General features: G+C 41.0%; 1 protein-coding gene across 1 annotated transcript in view; it reads left to right on the top strand.

The window, feature by feature from the left end:
* The window catches only part of Fam13a (family with sequence similarity 13 member A), a 93,920-nt gene extending 83,674 nt beyond the window's left edge, over positions 1-10,246 (top strand). The window contains exons 15-17 of the mRNA XM_059256695.1: positions 2,707-2,903; positions 3,724-3,825; positions 7,667-10,246. Of these exons, the coding sequence (XP_059112678.1) occupies positions 2,707-2,903; positions 3,724-3,825; positions 7,667-7,793 (426 nt within the window). The 3' untranslated portion in view covers positions 7,794-10,246. The remainder of the gene's footprint in view (positions 1-2,706; positions 2,904-3,723; positions 3,826-7,666) is intronic.
* Positions 10,247-12,303: the final 2,057 nt, after the last annotated feature.

Here is a 12,303-nt window from a genome sequence, read left to right as displayed (position 1 = left end):
TTCTTGATAACACATAGTAGTTCTAATACAATTTACAATTTAGTGTGTTTGAAGATAAAAAAAAAAAAAAAAAAAAAAAGACCAAATCTAAATGGTGTCTTTAAAACTTATCCCCAGCTATACTTACTTTTTTTTTTTGGAAGAAACTAACTTGTATGAAACAGAGCCAGCTCAAGTTCTGAAGACTCTGAAGGCTTTCAGCCCACAACAAGCCCAGAGAATTTTCCTGTTCACTCCAGAAACCCGCTAAAACATGATGGAATGGGATTCTGTTCTCAAGACAGACACTTTCAGAGCAGTGGGAGGATGAGGCTGGGTATTACATGAGCTGAGTAACCAAAGTGGCTAACAGTTTACTCGTTTACTAACCAGCTTTAATCACAAAATAGAATACAATTATATAACATGTAATTTTATAATGTGTTATTTTGATCAGTGTAAAATAATCACAGTGAAAACTGATGTTTTTGTAGCTAGGATAGCTCATTACATTCTACACACACACTTAGCTTGTCCCCCCGCCCCCTTTCTGCTGGAAGGTCGGGGAAGACACATATGGCTTCTTCTTTTTATAGCTCTTCACACGTTTCCAGTCATATGCCATTTCCTCCCACCCTACTCCTTGCCTTAGAAACCTTTTCTCCAAGCTCTTACTACTCCTCGTGGAATGTGGGTTTCAGGTCCTTCAGCAGCTACTGTCTCTGCTGTAAACACATAGGTCAGGTTATTTGTGTTTCCCCAGAGCTAGTTTTATCCTAGCTATGTTTTAGACAGGACAGTAGACCGGGAACCAGGCCTTACTTTGCCTGATGGCAGAAGCCCTTTCAATTCTCCAAATCCTGTCTCTTGTGGACATCCACTGGTCAAATTCTCAGCATTGGATCAGGATAACTGCTGTGGGATGTTTCCTAGCACTCCTGGTCTCCACCCACAAGTTACTACCATCCCCTCTCTAGTTGTGACAGCCAAAAATGACACTAGATATTGCAAATATCTAGGGTAGATAATCACACCATTGAGACTTACTGTCCATGACCTACCTCTTTGTGATTCCCATTGTGCTCAGGGATTGTGTGATCCCATGATGCTTGTCTGTGGATTTCTTATTGGCTATGTATCCAGGTTTTTTTCCTTTTTCTAACCTACTTACAGGACCTTGAACTTTCCAGCTGCTTTTTATGCTGTTATCAAGCTAGATGAAGTAAACTAAATATAGATTCTGTATTCTAGCAAACTAGATATCCCTGTCCACTCTGTCATTGATGCATGTGGGTATTGCGCCCTTTATATCATCATCTACGTAACTAACTATTGTTGACTAGTGGTTTCAGGCAAAGAGCCCACTACGGACTTTTTCCTTCAGGTTCATGTCACCATTGTAGCATCTTGGCTGAAATTCTGATAGCCGCCTTTCTTTTTGATGGATCTGTGTACCTTGTTCTTTATCTAAATCCAGATATCACATCAGTCCTATCTAAAAAGGACAACTGCTTTAAAGGAGTCAGTGCTGGGAGACTGACCACTGGCTCTTTCCCAAATATGCATTGTTTGGGTGCTATACTAAGTATCTACCACGTACGAGCTAATTTGGACAGGTTTTTGTTTTTTGTTTTTTTTTTTTTTGTAAGTCATTTCCCCATGGTTTTCCAAGGCCACTGAGAGTAGTTCTGTTAGGTTCATCTGGAAAAATATCAGAGTGCTTAAAATCCTCTCCAGACTTTAAAATATAATTAGGAGGACTTTTGAGATTTTTATTTACTTTTATTTAATGTATATGAGTGTTTACCTGAATGTATGCCTGTGCACCGTGTGTGTGTGTGTGTGTGTGTGTGTGTGTGTGTGTGTGTGTGTGTGTATAGTGTCTTTGGAGGCCACAAGAAGGCATAGGATCTCCTGTGACTGAAGTTACAGACTACAGACAGTTGTGAGCTGAGATATGGGTGCTAGGAATTGAACCTGAGTCCTCTGGAAAAGCCACCAGTGCTCTTGACCACAGTGCCATCTCTCCAGCCCATTAGTAGAGCTTCTGAGAAATGAAGTCTTACATTCTTATTTGTTGCTTTCCTTGGTATCCCTTTCCAGCTGTAAAATGCTTGTTCACAGCTTTCTTTGCAATCTGAACTGATAGACAGTTCACCAGACATGTGTTCTACACAGTTTTTGGTCAAGCTCCAAAGCAGCAGTATATAGGCCTGAGCTCTGCCTGAGCTCTTGGGTCCATTCTCCTTCATCTTCCTCATGCAGGGGAGGTAGAGGAGGAGAGGGAGGCTGACAGATGTTGCCTGCCAGCTGTGCCTCACCAGGTTCCGGGAATATGCTGCCTCAGTTAAGTTTTGTAAAAATGGCATAGGTGGGAACCGTTCCTTCTACTTACAAAAAAAAAAAAAAAAAAAAAAGGAACTTTAAAACTGTTTACTTAAAAATCAAGTTTTTGTCTGAAGTTTTAAAATATTTTAAATTGAAAAGAATACTGAAGCATTGTTTCTTTGGGCCAGGCAGAGATTAAAGACATAAAGCACAGCTGAAGCAGGAAGTGCCTCGTGGCTTCATCCAGCTGTGCTTCCACACTTAGTTTTGGGGCCGCCGTTTTAATAAAACAGAGGAGAAACGAGGTGAATCTGGTTAAGGGGGTGATTTCTGAATGACACTTGTAATGGAAGCATACTCCAAGATATGCTCAGAGTTTCATTGAGATTGTGTCTCCAGGAACAAGAGGAGGGGTCAGAGGATGACAGCGCCACCAAGCCAGACTTCACAGTCACTCTGAAGACAGACTGCAGTGCACACTGTTTCCTGGACCAACTTGAAGACGATGCTGATGGATTTATTTCACCAATGGATGACAAAATGCCATCAAAATGCAGCCAGGACTCAGGCCTTTCAAACCTCCACTCTGCTTCAATGTATGTTGTTTGGGCAGTGGCCTTGGAGTGGCTTAGTGCAAATAACAATAGAAATAAATGTTAGTTAGGCCAAAAGGCCACCTGTGACTTCCTTAGGGTGTGTTTAAATGAAGAAGATAATGATTTAAAGTAAAGAGATGGGCCTGGTGGCTAAAGAAGAAGATTAAGTGAGCTTGAGGCAAGCCTGGGCTACAGAGTGAATTCCTGGTCAGCCCAGAGCTGCAGAGTACAACCTGATCTAGAAAGACAGAGGGGAGGGTCAGAGAGATGGAGGGAGGAAGGGGGAGAGAGAGAGAGAGAGAGAAGAGGAAGAAGAAGGGGGAGAGAGAGAGAGAGAAGAGGAAGAAGAAGGGGGAGAGAGAGAGAAGACAGGAGGAAGAAGGGAGAGAGAGAGAGGGAAGGAAAAAGCACACTGTATCAATTTATTTGTTTTCTCATGTATTTTATCCCAGATTATTTGAGGAAGTTTTGAGATCTTGCTTGAACAAACAGAAGATCTCTGAATGACACTGTGGCTCTGTCCACCACAGCTCATCATCTAACACTGAGTACAGACATCACTTTGTTCTCTCTCAAAAAAAAAATACATATATATATGACAAAGTGCTGTAGGGTTTCATAAAAATCTAATAATTCATGAGTGGCACGATCCCCTAAGAGCCCCTGGAGCCTCGCCTTCTTGTGGGCATTCAAGAGAAAGCACCGGCAATGACTTCTAAATCGCTTTGTTTTCTTTCTTCACAACTCCTATCAAATCACACGCTCATTACATGTACAACAATTCAAATTTAATTTTTTTGAAATTCATGTTCCTTTTTAGACCTGAACTCTTGGAATACCTTCAGGAAATGAGAGAAGAGAAGAAAATGATTAGAAAGAAACTCCATGATTTTGAGGACAACTTCTTCAGACAAAATGGGAGGTATGTGTGTGTCTCTCTATCCCCCCCGTTTCCCCATCACCTAGTCCACAATCCAGGCTCTCTGTTTCTGTCCCATCTGTGGAGTGCTTCCAAAGTGAGAACTTGGCTATGTTCTCCCTGTAACAAGGTCCTCAGGTTTATGCCCAGGGACCCTCAGAGATTTTCAGTGAGACCATGAGATTTATGTGTATAGTTAAGAAGACATGTGTCTCATACAGAGTGCAGGACCTAGACAGCGTCTGCTGACATGCAAAACCAGCCTGTCACATTTGGTTCTCAGCTAAAACAAGTAGCTTGGAGCTGAATTTCAAAATGCCAGCACTGAGTTTTTTTCTCAGGAAACAAGAGGGAGAAAAATGATAACGGGGGATTTAACCACAGTTTAAAATCCAGAGTTGGACTGGGGATATGGCTCAGTTTGTGCACAGTCCTGGGTTCACTCAGGGGTGCTACAAAAACTAAAAGAACCAAGACGACAGCTGCCTAGTCTGAATGAAATTGGTGTGTGAGAAGCAGTAGTGAATGTATCCGTCTGGTGAATGTGTTGTTTTATCCAGTGAGTTTTAAGGTGTAATTGAATTGTCTCCTTATCAAATTTGCTGGGAAAGTGTGTGTGTCACAGAGTCCTCCTCACATCACATTGGGAGCTCAGGGACAAGACCATGAGGAGATCTGTGTCTCTCTCCGTGGAGTTAGGTTTCACCATCTGAAATTGGTTTTACATTAATCCAAATTAGATAAACTGTATGTAGTTTCTTTGGAGTACTTTCATGTCCTAGAGTATGAAGAAATAAAAGAATTATAATAATTAGCTTTGACATTAGGACTGTGTTTTATATCTCAGTGTAGTTTAAAGATCTTTCCCTTACACACAGACTATTTACAATATAGATAAGTAGACAAAAGAAGTAATTCCTCAAATAATAATAATAACCAAGCCACTGGCTGCTGTTCTTTGCAGGAGACAAAGTGCAGGCCTCCATGGTCATTCTGTTACTTTGTTTGAAGGAGACAGTATTCACAGAGCTGAAATTCTTGGGCAGGAAGAGATTGGCATCTAAAACATGTCAATTCCCATAGTTCATGCCTTCAGCTTCTACATAAGTCAATTTAATATTAATTATTAAAGTGTTAATGTGATGTTTCTGTCTGTATGCCTTTTGTATCCTCTTCACATGTTGTGCATAGAATTCTATACATGAAATATATATTATGGAAGCCCATAGAAGATTTAAGAAAATAGAAATTGCATTGGTGCCACATTGATGGAAAAAAAGAGACTGTTTGTCTTGGAGTAGTTTAAACCAAGAGTGAGCCCAAATTTAAATTCTCCACTTCTCCCCCTGTGTCTTCCTTCTGTCCCTAATACAGGGCTTTCCTCTATATTTACAGAATATCACAGAAAAAATATGGCTTGAAAAGGAGATGAGGAATCACTATTCTTAATTTTTTTTAACCAGAGTTTACAAAGGAAGAATTTACTTTATGAACCATAATGACCCAGAATAGCACTCTAATCCACAAACAAATATTATCAACCTATATCCATATATTGCTGCCAACATTTATGGTAGATAATTGTTTTTCTTAAGTTCACTTCCAACCTATTGGCTGCTGTCAGTAAATGATGCCCACAACATCACACATGCACACACACACACACACACACACACACACACACACACACACACACCACTCACACACTATTCTGAGTTTGGATGGAAGAATACAAAATTTAAGATTAAAGCTATGCCTTTAGCTTACCTTGTAAAAGCTGATTACATGGGAAGTGCAAGGTGCAGTTAGATTGGTTACATTGTTTTCTTAAAGGGGAAGATAACCTTAAAACAGGCTCAATTCACAATATGGAAACAGATTGAGGACAGGGTTTGAAATGGTCTCAGGGCACACCATTAACTTGGTTGCAAATCTGGCAAAGGTTCAATTTCTGAGGGCCATAGACATTTTTAGAGAAAGCTTTTTCCACAGTGAATGGTAGAAATTGACTTCATCATCACTCAAGTTTGGAGCTGTGAGGGCCTAATGATATCATGGCATCCAGCTCACTTTCACATCTCAAGAGTGAGAAACCCTCCACAGGGCATGATGGTGACTGGGTGGCAGATATTCACCATAGTCCTCTGTCACTGCCTTCTGCTAAGGAGTCATTTAGAATCCTTTGCTAAAGCAAAGCAGACAAGAATAAAATTAGCTTCATTTGTTAATGAAGCCTCCTCTGTCCCCTTGCCCATTTTTACTCTGTAATGAAGTGGAAAGGGATCATGGTGGTTGAGTGCTTGCTACATGTATTTCATAGAGACTGCTATGATAGAGCAGTCACTCTTCCAGGAGAGTCACTGCCTGTCCTGACTACATCATACAAGAATGTACACAGTAGCTCCTTCTGGTCAAGTTTTTCTGAGAGTTTTGATAGATCATGGATATAAAGTACCATGTTGGACCTCAGAGTAAGCTTTAAGCCAGTACTAGTGCATATAGATTGCATATAAAATATCCCAGTAAACTACAAAGACACAGCACTTTCACATAACAATTCACCAGTTGCTGAATTCTAAAAGCAAGTCTCAAAGTAGGAATATTAATTGTTCTTGAAATATCTACAAATTGTGTGTGACCTGATTACTGATTGGAAATTTAATGGGGTGAGCAGTTAAGAGCACTTGCTGCCTTACAGAGAACTCAGGTCTGGTTCCCAGTACCCACATGGCAGCTCATAATTATCCATAATTCCAGTTGTAGGGGATGCAACTTCCTCTCCAGGCCTCTGTGAGTACTGTGTATGTCGGTAGTGCATTTGTGTATATATACATATGCAGGCAAAAACACTCATGCATATAAAATAAAAATAAATAAATCTTAAAAAGAAATTTAATGGCTCATTAAATAAAATATATAAAATGAGAAAATATTAAGAATTGTGTGGTTTAGTATTATGTCATCTTGATACAAGCTAGAGTCATTTGAGAAAAAAGAATCTCAGTTGAGAAAAACCCCCACAAGGCATGTAAGCAAGCCTGTAGTACATTTCCTTAATTAATTAATTATTGGTGTGGGAGGGCCTGGCCCAATATGGGCATGCTGCCCCTGGGCTGATGATCCTGAGAAATATAAGAAATCAGGCTGAGCAAGCCATGAGAAGCAAACCACTAATCAGCAATCCTCCATGAATGGCCTCTTCTTCAGTTCCTTCTTCTAGATTCCTGCCTTTAGTTCCAACCTGACTTCCCTTCATGATGGGCTGAAACAAAACCTTTCCTCTTCAAGTTGTTTTTGGTCATGGTGTTTTATCACAGCAATAGAAGCCCTAAGAAAGTCAAGAATGAATAAAATATTTCTTTGCCAGGTGTGGTGGTACATGCCTTTGATCCCAGCATTTGGGAGGTAGAGGCAGGCGGATCCCTAAGTTTGAGTATAGCCTGGTCTACAGAGCAAGCTCCAGGACAGCTAGGGATGTAATACAGAGAAACACTGTCTTGAAAAACAAAAACAAAAACAAAAAATTCTGTTTATTCTGAGTAAACTATTACTGTGAAATCATACTTAACAATCAGTAGTAAATTCCTGAATTCCTTAGTTGTTTATGATCTTCTATTAGATCCTAGATTAACTTTCTAGACCCTCAAGTTGCATGGCACCTCCAGAGAAAAACCACTTTTCACTTACCTAAATCCAGCCCATCTAGATACCAAGAGCCAATTACCAACACTGATTCTGCAGGTTGATAGAATATGTAGTTTCCAAATGGCAATTCCCGGTGTATGCTAGCCTTTAAAACCAGTAGAAAGTGATCCTCAGCTCCTCTTTCCTTTGTTTCCTCTAGAAACGTCCAGAAGGAAGACCGTACTCCGATGGCCGAGGAATACAATGAATACAAGCACATAAAGGCGAAGCTACGGCTGCTGGAGGTGCTTATCAGCAAGAGAGACGCTGATTCCAAGTCTATGTGAAGGACTAGCAGCGTGGACAACAGCTTTCCCAGGAAAGATTAGCTCCGGAAGGCAGCCTTGGAGCTATACCTTCGAAGCAGGCAACCTCCTGCCTCTGAGCCATCAGATTAGCTCCTGCTTCCATGGCCTGCCTTTGAAACTGCCTGCATGGAAGATGACAGTGTGACCTGACCTAGGAATTTCATGATGGGAGAGTCGAGACTCCTACCCATGTCAACGCACACTGCAGTAAGAACTTAAGGGACATGAGCAGTGATCAGACACACCATCAGACACACCCCTCTACAGATAACTTGCTGTTCTTCCCTGACAACTAAGAAACACAAGGCCATCCTAAAACTGTGACAAACACAAGCTCAGGACTTCCCTCGCAGAGCCTGCTTCTTGGGGCGGTCTGTGCTCTCCCTGGCCCCCACCACATGGTGACCATGCTTTGGTGTACCATTTGCTGCCTTGGCCGTTTCCCCGAGCTATAATTATTCTCTCCCACCGATGATCTATTTCCCGTTAGCTCTCAGGTAGATGGAAGCTGTATCTGCCAGAGGTGGCAGGGCAGTCCTTTCGTTGATGCGCTCTCAGCCGACAGACTTTAAGTCCCTGCCTCATACTTGTGTATGCTGAGGACAGAGTGACAACCGAAGTAGCTATGCAGATGCGATTTTTAAAATCAGGTGACAGCTGAAGAGCCTGAAACCTCTTCAAGACACTGACTGCACTTTCCAGCCTCAGACATTGTTGAACACAAAACAAGGCCAGTGTTCCTACGATAACATGTTTGGGGCTCAATTTTGTTGTTGCACTAGCCAAACAAAGGGGTCTTGCTTAATTATTAGACTAGGTCTAGACTCTCCTGGGAGAGAGGAGTCTGTATCAGCCTCCTGAGCTTACCAGAGTTTAATTTTTCTACGAAAGTGAGTCTGCACTAAAATCCTTAAATGGATGGGTAAGAAGATGTAGCCCTCAGAGCTCAGCTCCGTCTCAAGGCAGGATCTAGATCCCAGTTTCCAAGATGATACATAAACAAAATGGTGTGTGGCCAATTTCGATGCTCTTTTTTTCCCCCCAAAGTCTATGTCACAAAGCGGTCTATATTAGACATTTTGGAGGGACCAGGGAACTTAAGACGCCCAATCCTTCATCTCTTCTGTGTGCTTGCTGTCACTCTGCTGTGTTGTTTCTTTTCACCCACCGTGTCTGTCTGAAGAACGAAGCCTGGGCTTTGCAGGCACCGCACGAGGTGCGTGACAGCCTTGCCTGGGACGACTGCGGCAGAGGCTGGGCAGGCAGCAGGGAAACCTCGTTCTGTTTGGAGAGTCGCCTTCTGCGGGGTGCAGTGTGAAGGAGGAGAAGGGGAAGTTGTAACACCCGTGGCAATGATAACACCAGTTTGGGGTTCTCCGGTCAGATGATTTTTCAGGACTGCTCTCCTCACTGCAGCTCAGTCATCAGGGGGCTCTTTCAGTAATGGGGCTGGGGGTGGAGAATTCCTTCCGTTTTGCTTTTACAAATAATCACATAGAAGCATGAGCTATGTGTTGGAAACACTCTGTTTTCATCCACACACTTAAAGACGGTACATAATCCTACAAATTTCAATAGACATGGAGAGGTAGTTCGATGTTCTTTGCTCTGCTGTTTACATTTGCCGATTTCAAAAAGCTGTATTAGAAATGAAATTATGTAATGTAGGATTGTTTTCTATTTTTGAAGCCTGAACATCAATCATTCACATGACCAAAAATTGTATTTTTAAAAAGAAATCCATATCTAGTCTGTAATTTTTAACTACTTATTCTCCTAAGTAAAGTGTGGAATAACTCAAATTAGTACCAGTTAATGTTTAAAGCACATGGGGGCTCAGGAGTATTGTTTTGAAAAAAAATACACTAGAGGTTTTTTTTCTAAGCTGCATATAAATGAAATGCTACTAGATGTTTTGAAATCCATTGTTTTCACCAAAGGTAAATGAACTAAAAGACTTATCAGGACTCCCACTCAGTTTTATGTGATCAATAAAATACCAAGTTATTGGAAAATAAATCATGTATGGGATGGTTTCCTTCATAATCTCTAACCCGTTTTCCTCATAAAATGGAGTCTAAACGAATGTGGGAGCTGTGTTTATACCAGGTCTTCTCTGCAGGCATATTACTCAGCGGTTTCTGGCTCTGCTAGAAGTGTGGGGGAAAGTGGTTTCCATGGCAACTGTCTCTGCAGCTCTCTGTCTCCAAGCACTAGAGGCAGCATCTTAATTGGCTTCACACAAACAGAATGCTGTAGGCTAGGGATTCTTTTTGCTCTCTTGAGAACAAGCATGTATCTTAGTACATAACAAGAAAAAACATCAAGGGTTATGTAAGAATAAGCTTGACTATGTGATCATGAGGATTAACGGGGTGGCAAAATCATGTAATGTTTATAAATGCTTGCTTTTATTGTGTATAGTCTAGAATAAATATTGAAATAGGCTTTTTAATTATTGTAATTATTAATTACACTGCCATTACAGCATTTCATCTTTTCATCATTTAGTTTAGACTTTACTTTTTAAGACATGGTGGTACAATGTTTCCAATAAAGGCCTGCTCCTAAAGATCATGTTGGATTTCAAATTAAAAAGCTACGATTTTTTATTACTAGACTTCACTGTGAATACTAGGTTTCTCCCCCTTGATGGGCCTTTTTAAAGTTTTCCCTCTTGATGGGGGCTTCTAAAGTTTAACCTTGCGTCTAGTCAAAAGATTATTATTCACTACAGCGCTGCTATCAAGCATGACTGTTTGGAGCAGAGAGCAATTTTCACTTTGTCTCTTTCTGATGCAACACTTATGCAACAGGAAAAGCCTCTTGCAGGCTGGATCTGCTCTCCTCACCTGACATTTCTAGACCAGGACCGTTCTAGCCAGTTTGTGCCTGGGGCCATCAGTCTTAGCGCCCTTGGGGGCTGACTAAACTGAGCTGAGTTGAGCTTGGAATTTTTTTGTGAGGTAAGACTCAGAATGAAAGAATAAAAAATGGTCACAATATCCTTTAGAGTAGTCTGTCTCGGGGCTTCCTAGTTTTCAGTAGAGGAAACAGGGTGCAGCAGCCATCACAAATTTACAAGGAATGTCACAGATTTAAACTTGATTTTCAAAAGAGATTTAAACTCCAGGAAGACAGAATGTCTCTGCTGCTGACAGTATGTGTACCACAGACCACTCTGTGAAAAGCTAGTTGCAGTCTAAGTTTTGTTTTGTTTTCTTTCATGGATGTTTTCCCCAACACTCACATCGCATCCTGAATTTTCTTCCCCCAGTGTGGCAAGATGGACTCTGTGCTGAGATCAGAGCCCATGTGATAACTTCTCTGTCCACTTGGTTCAAGCAGTAGGGAGGGACAAAACAGTCTCCTGAATGCTGGAGCCACATTTTCCCTGAAGTGTCATGTATATTTAGCAGAATCTAGAATGTGTTCTAATTTCCTTCATTGACATAACTTTGTCCGATTGACCCTAAAATGTACTAAAAAGAACATTTTCTCAAAGACAAGTCAGCATGTTTTCAAATTGCTATATTTACACTGTGCATACTAGCGTGGCTAAAAATTCTACTTAACGAGGGATATTCTAAATAAGAGTAATATGTACATATCCAGCATTGCCCATGTCACTGGCCACTGCCCCATTATCATAACACATGTATGGATATAGACAAAGGCCAGAACTGCAGATACACATAGATGTATATGTGAAGGGGAAAAGTCTATGCATTTACAATTTTATATTATTTTGAAGATTCATGCCTCTATAAAGTTTCATTTTTCCCAGAATGGGGCCAGCCACGGTCAAGTGCATGGCCCAAGGAATCAGTTTGTTGACAGATCTAATTCTCCATTTGAAAGCATGAAAATAATCAGAAATGGGTAAAATGTTACTAATATAGGCCCACAGCAATATTTATATGAAATATAAGCAGAAAATATTTAAATTACCAATGTCCTTAAAAAGAGAAGCTGAATGCAAACCATTGTGTACATTTTTATGATGGCATTTTTTATTAAAAAAAATAAACTATTTTTAACTGTAGAAGCTCTGAAGTTTGTGTCAGCATCATGTAACTGAGCTGGAGCTGGGGTATGACCTTTCCCTTCTTGTAGGATCCAGTGCTGGCCCGCTTGAGCCCCTGCAAAGCCTCATGAGGATTAGGTTTTTGTTCAGTCTCCAGAGAAGGAAGGCATTGCAAGGTGAAGCACACTGTGCCCATGTGTGGTAGTCAGTGTAGAAACTAGAAAAGCAGGTTGTACTTTCTACCAGCTGCCTTGAAATTATTCCTAACAGAGCTGAAGAGGTGCAGGAGCAAGGGCCCCAAGGAGCCCTCTCTTTGGTTAAATACATTTGCAAGTCTACGAGGCCACCTGAGGTACATATTTTAGGCATTTACTATTCCGAAAGTAAACGAGGACCATAAATGTTTGGAGAAAAGACATTGCAGCTGTGTGAAGGAAGCAGCTCAGCCTTCAGAGTCAGTCA

This window comes from Peromyscus eremicus, chromosome 3 (genome assembly GCF_949786415.1).
Source record: "Peromyscus eremicus chromosome 3, PerEre_H2_v1, whole genome shotgun sequence".
NCBI lineage: Eukaryota > Metazoa > Chordata > Mammalia > Rodentia > Cricetidae > Peromyscus > Peromyscus eremicus.
This window is presented reverse-complemented; position numbering and strand designations above follow the sequence as displayed.